This window comes from Amphimedon queenslandica, unplaced genomic scaffold, assembly GCF_000090795.2.
Source record: "Amphimedon queenslandica unplaced genomic scaffold, v1.1 AMPQUscaffold_13362, whole genome shotgun sequence".
Taxonomy (NCBI): domain Eukaryota; kingdom Metazoa; phylum Porifera; class Demospongiae; order Haplosclerida; family Niphatidae; genus Amphimedon; species Amphimedon queenslandica.
In genome coordinates this window covers 79,206-97,626 of record NW_003546402.1, presented here as the reverse complement: position 1 = coordinate 97,626, position 18,421 = coordinate 79,206, and the positions used below count along the sequence as shown (strand labels likewise).

At 33.4% G+C, this 18,421-nt stretch overlaps 3 protein-coding genes and 2 long non-coding RNA genes across 7 annotated transcripts; 4 read left to right on the top strand and 1 right to left on the bottom strand.

Annotated features, from left to right (window-relative positions):
• Window positions 1-461: 461 nt before the first annotated feature.
• On the top strand, window positions 462-1,494 carry LOC109582719 (uncharacterized). The gene is made up of 2 exons (XR_002185200.1): window positions 462-1,411; window positions 1,456-1,494. It is a non-coding gene; the product is annotated as an uncharacterized LOC109582719 (long non-coding RNA).
• A 1,167-nt stretch (window positions 1,495-2,661) lies between these two features.
• On the top strand, window positions 2,662-6,173 carry LOC109582718 (uncharacterized). 2 transcript variants are annotated; one of them, XM_019997610.1, is made up of 5 exons: window positions 2,662-3,201; window positions 3,291-3,407; window positions 3,448-3,528; window positions 3,579-3,961; window positions 4,015-6,173. In XM_019997610.1, exon 5 carries the CDS (start codon window positions 4,511-4,513, stop codon window positions 5,420-5,422), a length of 912 nt encoding a protein of 303 aa, XP_019853169.1. In that variant the 5' UTR covers window positions 2,662-3,201; window positions 3,291-3,407; window positions 3,448-3,528; window positions 3,579-3,961; window positions 4,015-4,510; the 3' UTR covers window positions 5,423-6,173. The 2 variants fall into 2 exon arrangements, with proteins under 2 accessions (XP_019853169.1, XP_019853168.1); XM_019997609.1 differs by having other exon boundaries at window positions 3,579-6,173.
• Window positions 6,174-9,470: 3,297 nt separating this feature from the next.
• Window positions 9,471-10,460, top strand: LOC109582714 (uncharacterized). 2 transcript variants are annotated; one of them, XM_019997597.1, is made up of 5 exons: window positions 9,471-9,562; window positions 9,622-9,852; window positions 9,899-10,004; window positions 10,059-10,118; window positions 10,166-10,460. In XM_019997597.1, the coding sequence occupies exons 2-5, from the start codon at window positions 9,675-9,677 to the stop codon at window positions 10,365-10,367; spliced, it is 546 nt and encodes a 181-aa protein (XP_019853156.1). In that variant the 5' UTR covers window positions 9,471-9,562; window positions 9,622-9,674; the 3' UTR covers window positions 10,368-10,460. The 2 variants fall into 2 exon arrangements, with proteins under 2 accessions (XP_019853156.1, XP_019853155.1); XM_019997596.1 differs by having other exon boundaries at window positions 9,471-9,573.
• A 293-nt stretch (window positions 10,461-10,753) lies between these two features.
• On the bottom strand, window positions 10,754-14,042 carry LOC100641511 (ubiquitin-like modifier-activating enzyme 6). Its single transcript, XM_019997595.1, has 13 exons — window positions 13,966-14,042; window positions 13,726-13,860; window positions 13,625-13,676; window positions 13,513-13,576; window positions 13,385-13,454; window positions 13,255-13,326; window positions 13,054-13,171; window positions 12,933-13,012; window positions 12,727-12,840; window positions 12,353-12,492; window positions 11,681-11,768; window positions 11,021-11,115; window positions 10,754-10,891 (listed from the first exon to the last, which is right to left on the bottom strand). Exons 1-13 carry the CDS (start codon window positions 14,017-14,019, stop codon window positions 10,783-10,785), a joined length of 1,191 nt encoding a protein of 396 aa, XP_019853154.1. The 5' UTR covers window positions 14,020-14,042; the 3' UTR covers window positions 10,754-10,782.
• Window positions 14,043-16,508: 2,466 nt separating this feature from the next.
• On the top strand, window positions 16,509-16,969 carry LOC109582713 (uncharacterized). Its single transcript, XR_002185199.1, has 4 exons — window positions 16,509-16,618; window positions 16,668-16,754; window positions 16,809-16,888; window positions 16,939-16,969. It is a non-coding gene; the product is annotated as an uncharacterized LOC109582713 (long non-coding RNA).
• The last annotated feature ends 1,452 nt before the right edge of the window (window positions 16,970-18,421 follow it).

The following is an 18,421-nucleotide window of genomic DNA, read 5'->3' as shown; positions in this document are numbered from 1 at the left end:
GGCCCAATTTTGAGCAACTTGACAATCTGCTGACAAGAGCACTATGCCAGTAGGAAACCCTGGTGTACACTTCACATGCAAATCATCATTTATTTTTAGGTTACCTTCACTGCCTGTATGAACTCTTTTAGGGTAATTTCAGGACTACCATTCATTTCCCATCTTGTCCACAAAGTGTAAAACACTCCATCACTACAAGACAGTAGCAATTGAAGTCAATAGTACAACACATTAAACTGCAGCACATTATGATCAACTATACAGTAGACGCCAAAGCTCAATAATGATGTGGGCTAGTTTTGAAATTTTAATAAAAATTAATTTTAGGCAGTGTGCCAATTAAACCTGAAATTACTGTAAATTGGGTAATATTCAATGGTCAAAATACGGAATAAAAATAATGTTAGAAATTTTCATAAGCTACCTATTTATCTTAATATATTAATAGGCAAAAATTATTAGCAATTCTAAATTTAGTATGCCTCATTGCTTTACGTAAATTACCATCATGCAAAATAAACCAGATTTATGGTAATAGGCAGTAGACACTATTAAAAGTGATCTTAATAACTCTGCTTAATCAATGGGCATCATCAAATCAACTATCATTTAATTGTTCTAAAACTAAATTTATGATTTTCTCCCACAAGCCTCAATTTATACTTTTGATCACCTTCCCCTTCACCTAAAAGATTCTCTAATTGAACGTGTGCTTTAATTTAAATACCTGGGACTACATTTCACATGCAATCTTTCATGGAATCTTCATATCTCTTCAGTAAAAAAGGCCCATAAAGTCAAGGGCGTAAGGAGAAAAAAAGGAAGGGATAGGCTACGAGTAGAAAAGGGCGCGAAGCGCGCCGCCGATTTGGCCACGCCCACTTTTACGGCCACGAAATGGGCACATTCTCGCAATATGAAGTTTCCTTTACTCTAATATCTATGGTTCTCGCAACTGCTTCACACTCAGACTCAGATGAGGACTCAGGCAAGACTCAAGGTAGCAGCACAATCAACAAAATCATCATTCACAAGATTATCATCTTCAATCTCCTCATGCTCATCTTCAGTACAAATAGTCTATATGGGGGTTGACTACTAATATACTCAACTAAATTTTGCATAAAAAATGACAAAGCTTTTGTTTCTTTGCAGCTGACATTGTGTTGGCTTCACTTAAAGTTAACTTTTTATAATTTTATTAAGCTAGCTAATTAATTAAGTTAATTATGTAAAGACTCCACCTTAATAAATTATAATAATTGTGCTAAAATGGCTGTTTTTCTTTTCTTTCTCCTGTCTCTGTTTGCCTGTGTCAAAAGTGACTGAGTGAGTAACTGCCAGTTGAGACAGCTGCCCTAAACTTCTATAATCTTTGATCATAAGTGACTAAGGCAGAAACTCAATATAGGTAAACTACTAAACTTCAATTTTGACTTCTGAACTTCTGGGTAGGCTATAGCCTACCATAGCCTTATGCTAGCTACGCCCTTGCATAAAGTAATAGAACTTATTGTCACTTTTATCGTAACTCATCTTCCTCAACTCTCCTTAGTCTTTATGTAACTCTAATTCATCCCATTCTAGAATATGCTGCTGTTGTTTGGGATCTAATTCCCCTTCTGTCTCTTCTTCCATTGAAGGAGTTTAGTATTTTGCATTAAAAATGGTTTCTAAATCTTGGTCTTCGTCATATAGGGATCTTTTGTCCAAGTTTTTTCTTATTACTTTAGCACAACATCGCTTGGGATTCAAACTTATCACTTTGTTTAAAATTAAAGAAAGCATGCTTTTCTCATCATCTCATCCTCTAATTCAATTTACTCCTTCTTTTTACTCTCTTCGCTCAAATTATCAAGGCAATCTTAAACCAATCATCTGCAAATCCTCGTCCTTTCTTCACTCTTTTTTCCCATCGAGCATTAATCAATGGAACTTTCTCCCGTCCTCTATCAAACTATCTCTCTGTATTTCTAAATTAAAATCATTTATTTCATCTAACCTATATTGATAATTTATTATTAGCTTTTGCTATAATCGTTTAAAAAATATCATTGGTGACACCAATTATTATCATCCAGATTATGGAGAATGGACAGTTAATTCTCAAATTTTCTACACAACTGACATAACATAATATATGCTTCAGAAAAAAAACTAAAAATGGAAGATTCTTGTCGAAATACTCTGGTCCTTAGCCAAATTTTTGAGCAACTTACTTAACAATCTACTGACAGAAGCTGCATGACCACTATGCTACAATTCTGTGGAAAACCCTGGTATACTGCTTGTGCATGCATGTATATATAGAATTTAAATGTTTATACTTATGTTGCTGATCATTTAGGCTTCTCAGCTTAGGATATAAAGCAAGGTCTTAGTGGCTAAGAACCCATGATCTGACTCTACTGGTAAAGTGAAGGAGGATCGTGATAGATTTAATTTAAACTCCCTCTGGGTGGTAGTGGAATGACAAGCATATAGACACTGGAGCTAGGTATCAGACTTAAAGAGGATTAAAAGGTCCATAGTCTCCATACATATTTACCAGCTTTAGCAGTGGCACTGGTCTGCATGTCCATTTGGTCACATATTTTATTTCATTGCTCTTCAAGCACCCTTTGTAATTCATCATCTCCTGCACATGTAAAATTCACTCCAAATATATATTTGAATGTGAGCTTACAGATAAGCAACATGTGAAATGATGGTCAAGCGCAACAAATTTATTTGACCATAAAGTGACATACATGCATAATATTATGCATATATAATCGCAATGCATGTATAATGTATGCAAATATAATATTTTGTATGCATATTAGTAATAGCTGGGTTGTAAATGTACTATTGTTTTGCGAGTATACATAGAGTACAATACTAGAGTTTGAGAAAAATGTAGACTACATCAGTGAAATCTTATGATTGTCAGTTTTGTGAAAGTAACCTCTACTGTACGTGTACTTGTATAATTGATGTTTCAGATGTGCTGTTAGAATTCATTACGATGTGCTTGGTCTCTGGCCTCCTGATGAAAAATTGGTAGTCTGACAAAAAAATTGGTTAATGTTGGCTCAGCCTCACAAGTCACTAAAGGAGATGTGCTACAGATGCCCACTCTTGCAAAAACCATGATGGTATTTATGATTAAGAGCCTATTATCTGGTTTTCGCTTCCCATATCTTCTACTTCCATGTGCTAGTGAGTCTGGAGACTTGTTGTACAAACTATTTTGGGATTCAGTGTTTAGACTTTAAAATCTATTTTTAAATTCCTTACAAATATTGTAGGTAATGGGTGTCACTTTTGATGGTCTTTCAATTAATCGCCGTCTTTTGAAGATTCATGATCAATCACCTAAGTGCATAAATAAAGTGAAGAATGATTGTATATGCTACTGAGAAAAGGTAATTATTTCTAAGACTAGCTGTAATCATTGATAAATAGGTATATTTATTTTTTTCTGACACACCACATCTAATTAAAACAACTCTAAACTGCTGGAATTCTAAAGTACGGTCATTATGGGTATGTGATTGACTTAAATTAAACATGTCAAATACATTGTATATTATTAGCGTAAGGGAAAGGATATTTCTTGGGATCACCTGAAAAGATTGTATGAGTCAGATAAAGGAAAAGCATCAGGCCTTTCAATGGCTCACAAATTAAAGCACGAGCATATTTATTTAAATTCATTCTCTAAGATGCATGTTGATCTAATATCACGGGTATAATGTACACGTTATTACACAATTTTAATGAAATGTAGGTACTGAGTAACTCCGTTTCAATGGCTTTGATGTTAGTACTGGAGGATGAAGCATCGGAAACATCATTGTTTGCATCTATGTTTAATAGATTTTTTGACATGCTCAATGTCAGTAATTATACCAATGGCACTAGATATAGAAACCCCACTATATACCCATACAGACATGGTAATGATCATAGGTTAAAGGTGGGTTGTTGGCTGTACATATGCATAATTACACCTAGCTATAATTGTAATAGTGGTTAGAACAAGATTTTATTCAATTTCTTGATGAATGGGAAGATTCAGTTGAAAACAAAGAAGGGTTTTCTAAAGCAGAAAAGAATTTAATCTTGCTCAGTCATGAAACTAGAGTTAGATTACGTATTACAGGTAAATATAAAAATAATACATTTCAGTTTAGATCTAATTGTATTCAAAATATAATGCGCTCATTTGTGGAACTTGTGAGGTATATATTCTCTATACCATCAAACAAAGGTCTGGCTTTTTGAGTCAAAATATATGTCGAGACCCACTTGAAAATTTATCTATGATGGTATACGGTAGGCATACTGTATATTGGGGCTATATAGTATCTGCATAATATGAGCGAACCCTGGTATACGGTAGGGGCATCACGTGAGATCACTTGAGTTGCATGTTGAGACTTGAGATAAAAGTCATAAAACTCACAAAAGCAAAGTTGAAAGTTGCCTTGAGCCGAGTTTTATCCTTTTTGAATTTCCTCCTGTGATGGCTGCACGATCAGTTCGTGAAAGAAAATTAGACACTTCGCCTCACAGTTACATTTCTCACAGTAAACTTCCTAGGCCCCCCAGTGCTACTGCTCTGGCAAGATGTTATGGAGTGCGTAATACAGCCTATTTTGATCTTGAGTGGTCATCTGAAAGTTATTCACATGCTGATTACGGTATTGAGGAAGACAATAAGTGCACTCTGAAAGCTGTAGGGTCTAAGGTAGGTTTGTCACCAGCATGTGACAAGTTATTTCAAGGAGACGAAGAATCTGAAGAAGGGCCGGGACAGCTTGAAGAAGTGAAAGAAGACAAAATTGACCAAATAAAGGCAACAAGACGAAGTGAAGGGTATGCAAAAGAAGTCCTGTTGTGGCATTTGTCGGACACACAGGATGATCAATACGAAATTGATAAAGCTATCCTCAAAGTAAATGAGCTACCTACTCTGTTATCTAACACATTAGAGAGGCCTGATATCGTACTTTATTCTCACAATCACAAAAAGTTAATTACTACTTTTGAAGTTTTATCATCACCGATCATGGAATTCACCATTTATAAATCGATTATTGGGGTGGCGAATGTGATTCGGCTTCTGAAATGTAGGAATAAATCATTTAACTATTTTACCTGTTTCACATTACCTAGTATTCAGTCAGCTGGTGTAATTGTTAAAGTCAGTGTAGAGTGGAAAGATCTTAAGTTTTGGGTTAGTTTGACCTGTTATGAGGACATTGAAGAAGGCTTGAAAGCTATTAATGACATATATATACAGCAAACAAGTAACCTACCTGATTTGCCGACTGATGTATCAGAAACTTTAATCGAAATAGAAGCATCAGATCTAGCATTTTTGAAACTACCCAGTTGTAAGCCTATACCATCTGTAAGGCATGTAATGTTTTAATTTACATCTGAACTTGCGGAACAAAACATCTACCAAGTTTTGTATGATCCGGAGGAAAAAAATCTCTTCAAGGTAACTAGTGATATGTCTTCTTCTCCTACAAAATTTATTCATTGACAACTTGTCAAGGAATATCCTTACGTCATTTACTCTTACAAGAAAGTACCATACGGACCTTTGAGTATTGTTGAGGCTTCTGAATGCTTAAAGTATTTGCTGCTGTCAATTAAAGAAGCTCTTGAAGAGTTACATTCTTGTGGTTTGAGACACAATGACCTCAGATTACCAAACATGTGCTTTTATAGTGAGTACGAAGCGATATTAATTGATTTGGATACCTGTACTCCTGCTGAATAATGTCATCCATCATTTTCAGGTGCAAACAGTTGCATGTACAAAGCTCAGCATTTGCCTCATGATGGGAATACTGACTACATGCAACTGGGATGGTTAATAGTTAATGTACTAGATCCTGCAGGTGACAAACACAATAAAAAGTATGAGGAGATACGAGAGGAAATTCAAAAGTGTGAATTTGTGTCACATTTAATTAAAGAAGGAAAATGGAATGATATCTTCTTCCAATCATTTCAACAAGGAGCGGGTGAGACACTTGAAGATGTTCTTCGCAAATTGTATGACATATAATATAATATGACATTAATTTCACTGTTTTAATTATTCAAGTTTGTAATTTTCACATTGATTGTATGTGTAGTAGTTCTATCTTTCTTATTAAATAGTTTTAATTTAGTTGCCTTTAAATGATCGGAAGAGGGAAATGTAGGAGTTACAAAAAGAGAGGCAAAGAAATTGAGTGTTGGCATGTGATGGTATTAGACTGAGACAAATTATCTTGAATTATACAGAGAAAACTTTATGGTATACAAATATGACTGAAAGCATTAAAGGGAAAATACAATAATAATTACCCCCCCCCAAAGGCAAAGAGGACGACAAAGAAACAAATAAAAAGGATATAATATTCATTTTTATATGTAAAAGATATAAACTGTATACTGGTAATGAATTATCATTATAAGACTGTCCTAAGCTATCAATGGATTGATTGAATACAGTCACTTGCCCTCATTATGATGATGCTGCAGTAGTGTGTCAACATGGTGTAGTTCACTCTAATTGTACTACTGTATGTCAGATTGACTGATGGGTCAACACAATATGAATGAAGAGTTGAAGTATGTTTTAATGGAGCACTGGGGAGTATAGTTAGTGATTATGTATAACTGGAACGTTCATGAAGCTACTGTAGCTGATGAGCCTGATAAACCTATTAATAAGGATGAAATTCAAGTCAGTATAACTCTATCAAGTCATATTTAAAAAATTTTGCTCATATTTTCTTCATGAAAATAATGTTCTAATCTACTGAAAAATATTTCCAGCTATCTCTGGAGTACCAGTATGATATAGTACTTTATTATTCAATTAGTACTTTTTTACTTGGAAAGCTTCTTGTACCTTTAAGGGACCTATACCTTGCATAAATATTTTGCATAAATGAGGCCAACAAAGCAAGCTATGTTGGCTATATTGTGTCATTATAAAGCCAACCAAAAGTCCACATTTGCATAGGTCATTGACATCTTGATGACAGCCTCTCTTCTCAACTGCTGTACATAATGTAAGAGGTATTATAAAATACCATAATGATTCCTCAGCCTCTTTAATGCAACATTTCCCTTGTTTTGCACTAATTTCCTTTTCATGTTTTGATTTACTTTAAACCACTTACTTTAATTTCTTTGTCTTTTCCCTCTCTTTCCCTTTTCGCATAAGTTATCTCAAATTAATATGTAAAGCACATCAGTTAGTAGATGTGGGCATCAAATACATATTGGACAGATTGTATGGTCATGATTTTAAATACTGCTACAGGTCTGTATAGAGTATCAGTATTAGGGTATATTTTTATACAAAAAGGAAGCAATTATGAATTGGCTATATAAGGTCAATTTTTTATTGTTGGACAGAAAAATGTTGTTGTTCACAGCAGTTGTCTTCTTGTTGAGTTTCAGTGAAGTTATTAGTCAATGTCCATCTTCCTCAGGTAATTAAGACACTGGATGTGTATAACAACTGTATAGGTTTTTATAGGTATCTACCTGATGCATGATGGAAACTGTTATCCTAATGGATCATATTTTCAAGATCATAACATCAGACCAACTCCTATAGAGTGTGTATTACCTGGTGCTACTCTGGATGGTGGACAATGGATTGGTCCTAATGGAACAGTTCCCTGTCCTGGAAATAATTCCAATGTTCAATGTACTGTTGGGTCATCAGGTGCTAATCTCAATCTTCATATAAAATATCCGAGCTTTCTTGAGCAATCTGGTGATGGCTGGTATAAGTGTTGTCTACCCACTGATTGTTCAGATTCTAACACTAACACCATCTTTGCTAATATATTCAGTAAGAGGAGACTAATTAAACACTGCCAATAATTTTTATTTGTAGGATTTTCACAAATAGAGTCATTTACTATTGCTGGTCCTGATATGACAGCATATCCTCAGGAATACGAACTGAATTGTATTAAAATTGGATTCCATCAGTATGATATTGGTATGAGCATTGATAGTACTGCACTGGCTAGCTACACTCGATGTAATGACCAATGTAGTAATTCCCCTTGTCCTAGTGGTACTGAGTTAGATAGTAGTACCAACAAAGTAAGACATACCATTACTATCACATGGGATGGAATGACTGTCAGTAGTGTATCAATCAGTCAATCAACCACTGGAGATCAAAAATATCAGTGTGTACTGGGTAATCCCAGTGATGGTGATAATAGAACACGTACTTTAATCTTAAGAGGTATAGAGCATTTGTAAGTAATTATTATCACTCACGTTAATTTATTAGTACCAGCAACTGCTCCCTCTTCTCTTACTGAGGTCAACAAGACAATCAACACTATCACTGTCAGTTGGACTGCACTTGATTCATCTGATGCTGATGGATATGTAGTCAATGTCACTAGTGACACAGACACTGTGCAGACAGTACAGGTGGAGGGAAGTAGTAATAATGCAATCACACTGAATGGACTGAGAGGAGGAACAGCTTATAGCATCACAGTCAGAGCCTATCAACAATTACTGGGACCTGCTAGCACGATCAGTGTACAGACCTTACCAGGTATTGCTACTGCACCTTTAACATTGTTGATGTATTTTAGTTATTAATTCAATCAACTGGACACTAGTCTCATTCATTACACAACTCAACTACACTCAATATCGTATTGATTGTCTCACAACTACTGATATAAATCCTTCAACTGATGTTCACTGGTTAGTGAATGGAGTAATGAAGAAAAACTCAAAGTATTCATCAATTGATGTCCTGACATATAACAACACATTACTGGTTTATCCTGATCCACTGGGAGTGTCAGTAAACGTTACCTGTATTGCAATGCTTGGAGGAGTCAACTATCATCAATCTATGATATTACATGGTATGATTATACTTTAATCAATAGTAGATACACTTGTATCTTTTTTAGCTCCTAGTGGTCCTCCAAATAATGTGAAAGGGTTTATATTAAATGCTACTAGTATCAAAGTGAACTGGACCAATTCATCAGAGACTAATGGATATGTGATTGAGTATACTACTGGAGGTGTAACCAGGAATGTAGTATCTACCAGTGAGATGAAAATTTACTAACAAATCTCCCACCAATGAGTACCTATACCATCAGTGTGTACTCATATATAGATCTTCCTTCAGTTAATAGTACAATAACAGTGTTAAGATTTGATGGTGAGTTATTTTCATTGAGAGAGTTTAATTGATATCTGTTATTGTAGTTCCTAGTCCAGTAAGTAGTTTCTCAGTATCTAATGTCTCAACCACTGGTATTACAGTGAACTGGACTATTCCCAGTAGTGATAACTATGTAACATACTACACCATCTCCTATACTCCATCTTGTCCCCAGTTATTATCAGTGAATGAGACAGTTTCTGTTGCTCCTGATCAGTCCACTACAACATACAGTTATACTTTAATAGGTCTGTACAGTGGTATGAACTATACCATCACAGTGAGAGCTGGTAATGTACTAGGAGCATCAAAGTCAAGTGTTATATCAGCTAAAACGTCAGTATCAAGTACAAGATAATTATATTGTTATTATTTTGAGATCATTTCTTAACTAGTTCTTGTAGGTGTACCCACATCTCTTCATGTTAATCCAAACACTAATAGGATTATGTGGAATGAGATTAATTGCTCTCAACTCACTGGTAGATTCATTGAATATAATGTACTTATTGAAAATATATATGTAAATGAGCTTGTTTTTGGTGAAGTATATAACATCAGTGTAGCTGCTGTTAATTCTGTTGGAAGAGGTCCCTTTAGTGATCCCATTGTTGTAGAATTTGGAGGTAGATACATAATTATAATAATTGTGATGAATGAAACTTTTAATAGCTAGATTCAATGATGGTGGTGTTGCTATTGGGTTGGGGACTTTTGTAGCTATATTGATGATTCTATTAACCATCAGTCTTGTTGTTCATATCTACTGCTTTGTGAAGTATGAAACAATGATTATTAGTTTAAAATCAAACTTACATATTATTTTCTAAAGATTTATATACCCTGTCATTGCACCAAAAGCAAATAAATCAACTACTAAAGAGGAAAATAGGTTTGTATTATTAATAATTTTGGCATTATATTCATGTATATTTATAGAATTGTTGAAGAGATGTCAATGCAAGAATGTGAATCATATGGTCTTCATGAAGTAAATAATAAGAAGAAAGTAGTACTTTATGAGGAGTGTCTGCCTGCCGATGACAAACACAAACCAGTTGTTGTTGTTGATGAAACATCTGCTGTTGATGAACCAACTGTTTATGAAGAATTTACTGTTGATGATTATACATCATGTTAATGACATTAAAATACACATCCTTAATGCACACATACTGTAGTAATTGCTGCATTTAATGCATAATGTGAAAATATTCAAGTTTAAGGTAAAAGATACGGGTCATCAAGTTTTTAAATCAAGAGGTAATATAAATTAATTCATATCTCTGTTATTTTGCATTAGAAAGTCCATGCAACTGCTTTTATTAATGTATTTACTGTATATGCTAGATATTGTATAATCATTTGTGATTTTCTTTACACTCTCATCAACTGGTTGTATGTGTCATTATGAACAAGTTAACATTCTAATTTTCATTACAGATACAATTTTATATAATAGAAATTGCATACTAAAAAACACAACAATATTTATTAATACTATTTTACTTGCACAATAATAATAATAATAATAATAATAATAAGTTATTATTAATTTAAAAATAATATCTAACAGGAGGTCCTGGTAAATCATTATTAAAAGATAACGTCAAATCAACATAAGTAGACTGAGCAGAAACTGATTTAGCAAGAAGAGATTTCATCCTATTACAAAAATAAGACAAAATATTAACAATAATAGAAAACTGACTCTGATATTATCACAGACATAAATACTTATTGATATTAACACTGATATTAATACTGTTTCACATCAAAACTGATATATCTTACGTTTGTGTTAGTCTCTTTTTATGTCCTGGTAATAAAGGAACATATATCATTTTAACACCTAACACAACCATGCTGACATCAACATTGTACTGCAACTAATGGAAAAAGAAAAAGAGGAAGAAAAGAAAGGTAAAAAGACATATGCATGTACACCAGAATTTCCCACAAAACATGCTAAGTGAGCTAAACAGCATGAGCTTCATGAGCTGATAAGTGCTACAATACAGTACTACATGGCATTTGGAGCAACTTTAAAAAGTAATGAAAAATCTATTTTGATCAGAATCAGTTCAGAACTTCGACACAACATAAGTACATGTACATGTATATGCATCAGAAAAAATTAATGAATTTTGGCCAAAGTCCCTGTACTGTCCAATTTTCAAACAACTTTAACTGAAAAAATTTTTTTTTATTTTAACTTGATCGGAATCAGTTCAAAGCTGATACACAACATAAGGACATAAATATGCATTGGAAAATATTATTAAAACGGAGAATTTTCTCATTGTGAGTTTTATCAAGATACCCTATGGCCCAATTTTTTAGCAACTTGAAAATTAATCCACGGACAAGAAGTTGCATGAGCACTAATGTCAAAATTCTATGGGAACCCTGATGTACACTTCACATGCAAATTATCATTCATTTTTAGCTTGCCTTCACTGCCTGTATGAACTCTTTCAGTGTCATTTCAGGACTACCATTTATTTCCCATCTTGTCCACAAAGTATAAGACACTCCATCACTACAAGAGACAATAGCAATTGAAGTCAATAGTACAACACATTAAACTGCAGCACATTATGATTAACTATACATACTATTGAAATTGAGCTGTGCGTTAATTTTAATAAATTAATAAAAGTTAATTTTAGGCAATGTACCAATTTAAATCTGATATTACTATAAATTGGATAATATTCAATGGTTATAAAATACAGATTGAAAAAATTAGATGTTGGAAATTTTCATATGCTGCCTATTCATCCCAATATATTAATAGGTGAAAAGGGAATATTAGCAATTCTAATTTTAGTATGCCTCATTGCTATACAAAAATTACCATCACTTGCAAAATAAACCAGATTTACAGTAGCAGGCACTATTAAAAGTGATTTTAACCCATAGAAACAAGGGCTGCAAATTTTGCAAATTTGCCTAAAAATCTATTTTGAGGATTTAATTTTGCAAAATTACAGCCATCAATAATTTTGCACTGTGCAATATAGCCCATTACTAAATACTGCTATATTTAATGCTACCAATTCATTTATTGTTATTCATATTATACATATTACAATATCTATACTACTATCCACAGTATGTTACCTGATGCTTGTTCTAGTACAAGGAGCTGGCTCTGATAATATCAGTGGAAGTTCAGGCAGTGCCAGATTCATGAAAGCATTCTTAAATTTATCAATAGTTTGGGGAGGAGACATAGCAACCTTAATCAGCTCAAGACTAACCTGATGATAATAATATGATGCTGATGATAATAATGATTAAAAATAATAATAATAACTATTAATATTATTGAAATTTTTTGAGATTAAATTAATAAACTGAAATAAAATAATGTAAATTCTAGGGTTTACAAAAGCATTGCTCATATAGCTCAAAATTTAGTTACTACGTGCATCTCAAAAATACAGCTTATATTTAATATAAATAAATCTAAATAGAATGAATGAAAAACTCACAAGTCCAGCAACAGTAGCTGTGGTGGTTGCTATGGCTGGTACAATCCTTCCGGCTATCAACTTAGTTTTAAAACGATCAACAGTCTCTATATTATACACGAGGGCTCTTAAATTCTAAAAAATAAAAAAAACAATTATACAAGTAAGTGACAATAATGGTTGCAGTTATTAAGTGGTTATTAATAATGGTTAATTAACTAACATACTGAGGATGCAGTTATAAAGTCAATGTGTCCATTTGAGTCATCATCTTTCTCAAATGAGAGAGGATGCATTATTAATTGATCTAATAATTAATAAATTAATGTAGGGTAGAGTGGTGTCTACCTGGTGTTATAGTTGATTCTGCTGCTAAAGTAAAGAGGGATTGCCTGCAGGATTCAATCTTGTCTAAGGATACTTCCTCTTTTTCTGGAGCCTTGGCATTCTCATCAGTCTCTATCCTCTAATAATAAAAAACCATAATAATTAATAACCATGTAACCACTGCAGCTACTATTATTGTTGCTGTTGTTGTTGATGACTTACTTTGGTTGAAGCAATGAACTTTGGAATGATGGCAGTAGCTGCAACTTTAATAACATACTCAACATTAAGATCCTATTAATTAAAAATAAGAATTATTATTATTATTATTATTATTATTACCACTATTTACCTGTTCAGTGTATGATATTTTATTAATTTGAGCTAACAATTTAGCAAAACTAATGACAAACATAATATGCCTAAAAATTTTAATCAAAAAATATAATTAAAAATCTAAATGACTACTTGAATACATACATTGATTCAGTATTGTTGAATACTAGGGGAGTGGGAGGTCTCTTTGGTGACTGCCAGAATAAAGCTACAAGAACATGAGATTATCATGTGATACTATTACTATGCTACTTACATCCATCAGGCATCTTAGTGTCCAGTGGGAATGCAGCCAATAGGTTTAATGCCTGAAATAATAATATAAAATTAGACTTGGTTGACAGGTATAAATTTTACCTTGTGGTTAAAGTATTTTTCAAATTTTATACGAGCATATCTCACACAGTCAGTCCAGTCCTTTGGACGGAATCGAAGTAGTTTAATAACTTGAACAGAACTATCTGGTAATGGAACAGTATCATCTTTTATTGACTATTAAGAGAGAAAAGAAGAGAATGGAAATAATTGGAAAAAGAAGAAAGAAACAGATATAAAATTAATAAAATAAAAAACATTATTTATTTAATTGTTACATACTGTGGCTAGATTTGATGGCGTTTGGTGAGTCTTCCAAAATTTGTTGTACATCATTGGCTTTTGGTACCAGAGAGTCTCAAACTATAAAAAAATAATAATAATTGAGTGAGATGCAGCAGAGGGCAATACTAAAAGCTAAAAATGAAAAATTGTCTTCTTGGCTTAATGTCTTGCCTATCAAAACATCACTTTGACCACACAGCGCAAGAGTTTAGAGATACCTTGGCTATCAGGTACAAGGAATCTATACTGAATATCCACCACTGTGATAGCTAAAGTGATTTGTTTGATCTCTCCAATGCTCTATTCTGTAAAAAGGTGGTTTAGTAACCCAACATCACAATGAGGTGAGAGATGTTTTTGATGATCTAGCATCTATCATGGAGTCACATGGTAAAGGAGCCTGTACTCAGAGAAACTAATTATTTTACTAACACATCAGCATTGGTTGCAGATCTTTCTATTTGTGAGTATGGGTATTTCAGAGCAAAGTGTTGTTTTATATTAGGATTTTTGACTTCACTGATACCTGCCCACTTATGGATGCTCTTGCAGAGCAAGAAAAAGCAAGAATCATGTCATGAAATAGGAGCCCTCTTTACTCTACTGTGTTTATCTGTGGATGGTATGGGGAGAGAGACTACAGTTTTCATAAGTGGTTAGCAGAATGACTAGTCTAGCATTGAAGTGAGAATGTAATTACAGTTGTGTTGTGTTGGGTACAAACTTGTCTCACTTTTTCCATCTTACGGGCTACATTTCTGTGCTTACAAGGATCTTGGACCAAACAGAGATCTATTGACATCAGTGATGGTACACCAATTGCAGTTATCATGTCATAAATTATTATTAGTTTATTTTAAGCATATATAATGAAAATAGACTTTCAATTTACTTGATCAATTAAGCTAGTTGATAACTATTATATGTGACCATAATTGACAAAAGGTACCTTATGTCGGATTTTAAAATTCATCATTATAATAAAAAATTTCAACCTGTGAGTGCTCTGTTAGGCAACTATTGTTTCTAATAGTTACATAGTAACCTTTTGCATCCTCTGGAGTAATTTCATGATAAATGGAGCTGAGGAAGTTGGATTTTTAAGGCTATAAAGACCGATTTTCCTATCTAACATAAGGTAGCTTTCGTCAGTTTTGGTCACATATACTTGAGAGGAAAGTATTTGTAATTGTAATTGAAATACATGTATGCAGTATTCGTAATGGTATCTAAATACAAAGCTGCAAACAGTATTTGTATTTGTATTAAAATACTTTCATGTTGTATTTGATCCACAACAACGAAAACATTTGGCTGACAAAATATTAATACCAGTTATTCAACAGTACAACATGTACATATCAATGCTACATGTATATCCCCATAGTATATGGAGTTGGAGTAACATAAAGTGATCCTATAAACAGCCAAGTCAATTTCAATTTTAATAGTATATCCCGTTTCACTTGACTAGACTTGCTGTGTTGTGCTTGTAAGCAGGAAGATGCTCTCAATGAGTTTGATGTAAGTTTAATATTATTGCTATCAATGTTATATGCATTAAGATATAGTGTGCTTAGCAAAGAAAACCATCTATAACTGACCTATGATTGCTCTATTGGTTTTTTCTGTGCATACTAAAAGACACATGAGATTAGTTTGGTTATTGCTTGGATAAAAAATTCAGCTGTAGCTACCAGTAATATATAGCTAGCTAGTTGTATCATATATTTTGGTTATGCTTCCAAATGAGCAAAAGTAAAGTACATGCAGAGCCTAGATGGGCTCCAAGGCTAGTATAACAAGAGGAATCTTGATGATATTAATTGTCAGTGGCTACATACTACATAGCCAAGGATTATCATCTCTGATACAGGCCACTGTCCAAAATCAATGATTCAAACCTGATGTGTATTTTGATAGAGTCCTGGCTGGCATCAATGTTGAATCATGTCTGTTGCTCTGGATAAACCAGGACTGTACTCCAGCATGGTTGCATCATAAATGATCATCATGATTGTATCATACTAGACTGCCCAAAATCCATGATACAGGAATGTATCAGGCAGGTCATGAGTAATATCAGCCATGATTCACATTGGCTGTGTATGCCAGTTCATCAACTAGGAACATAAATGGTGAACAATAAGATTGAGAAAGACAATGAAATACCACTGCTGACACAACCATCCATAAATTGCTTACTATAAAGAAAAAGAGTACTAATTCAACAACCAATATTCATGATGTTCCCTTTCTCCTCCATCTTATTAGTAGAAAAGACACTAGGACAACTTTTTGTGTTCATATTGGAAGTCACTTACATGTAGATTGTAGTGTTACTATTGCCACCGCTATAAGAAATGCTAATGTAAGATAAAGTTAGCCAGTACTATGGCACAAGAGGCCAGTTACTATAATTCCGATGAATTTGAAGGATATTGGACACGTGACGCTGATACGTCAAATTACGCATTAATTAAAAAAGCAAAATGGCTGAATCTAATAGCTGTTGCTTTCTGCTTTTCTTAATTCTAGGTAACTCGAGAAACTTATTATGTGCTCTCACTAACTCTAATCTATGCAATGAAGCTAAACTTGTCAAACTGTTCAGACCGAATATCAATATTCCACCTACAAGTAGTTTGAGGTAATCAAATCAAGTACAATGAATAACAATAATAATCTTTTGTACTAAGAAACGAAGCAACTAAACTTGGTCTCTTGTTCATATTCTATCTTGAGAATGAGTCTAATGTTAATATACAGCCCACAGATAATCTGAGGTAATGAGACCAAGTATTTAATTAAATACATACTTTCATAATTTTTGAACTAAGAGTTCTAAAAAATGAAGCTGCCAAGATTCAACTTCTCTTTACGGCTTACCTTGAAAAGAAATCAACAACTCCTGGATAAAGTAATGACAGTACTATTATTAGAATATAGTAACATTTTGTAATCCTTTAGAATCGGTCAATCCAAACTTTCCATTCTAAACTACATTGTATACTAGGGTTCGAAAGCAACTTTAGTATAGTAAATTTATTTTTTATTAAATTGTATTTAATACATGTGTATACATGTATATATACATGTAATTTGATTTATAAGTTCAATAATTAATAATGATAACTACATGTATATAAAGAAATGACTAGGAATGGTTTAACCATTAATACATGTACAAGAGTCATGAAAGAGATTAAAAGCTTCCACTTAAGTATTATAATTATTAATTCATCTTTGTCTTTAAAATCATGTAATAAATTTAATATAAGTCTACACGTCTAAGAGTTACCATGTCCAATTCAGGACTGTTGCCCAAAATTACTGGATCAGGTGTGATATTAGGGGGTGACCACCATGCCTCCCCTTGCATAAAAAATAGGCGGGGCCGGACTAGTTTGAGATCAGTACTGGTACAGCCCTGATGACCATCATTACTAAATCATGAAAGTCAATCTGGTCAGATCCAGTATAGATGTTCATCATGCCTGTAACGTGGCCATTGTATCAGGACTGATTGCCCAAAATCCACTGATATCAGGAGTGATTTAGGCTGCTACCAATCCTGGTTTGTGTGCCAACTCTTGCTCGTGTATAGTACTTAAAGGGCAACTGAAATGAATTTTTTGGATTTTTCAATAATCAAGTCACAGTATCTATATAACATTTGAACAACAGTTATGCACTTATTTTGATCAAAAAGTCTTTTACTTGCAAGAAAATGCTCTTTACATTTCATCCTTTTTGTTGGCAGCCATCTTCTTCCTGTTTCAGCAACAATGCGGGGGCGTGCAATTTGTGATGTCATCAGATGCATTGATGGCTAGGGTTGAGCCTATTATTCTCATAAATTTTCCCATTATTCTTTCTGGAAATTCTTAATAATTTCCCCCATTATTCTTTTCATTTTAACCTATTATTCTCAATTTATTCTCAGTAATTTTCTCAAACAATCAATTTTCACCTAAGAATTGCATTCCAGCAGTGTTTAAAAAATAGGTCTTCCAAAAAACACTAGCCAAAAATTTTAAAATTTTCTTCTGCAATCACCATTGACCTCAACTCCACCCATTATTCCACTATTATTCCTATTTCCATCCAATTATTCCAGCATTATTCCTCATGTGAGGAAGCCCCTATTATTCCTAAAATTATGCTGGAATAATAGGCTCATCCCTATTGATGGCTGTTCCTTGCATCTCTTTCATGCAGAAAGAACTTGTTGCTACTGGCCATGGTAATAACAAATAAAAGCAAATTTAGTATAATTTATTTCCAAATGGTACTGGCATAACAAATATGTGATTTTATCAACTAAAAGAAGGAATAGAGTCAAGGTAGTCAGGACCAACAAAGTGCTTTTTTGTGCAGCAGTCACTTGACTAAATCATTTGGAAATAAATTATGCTAAATTTGCTTTTATTTATTATTACCATGGCCGGTA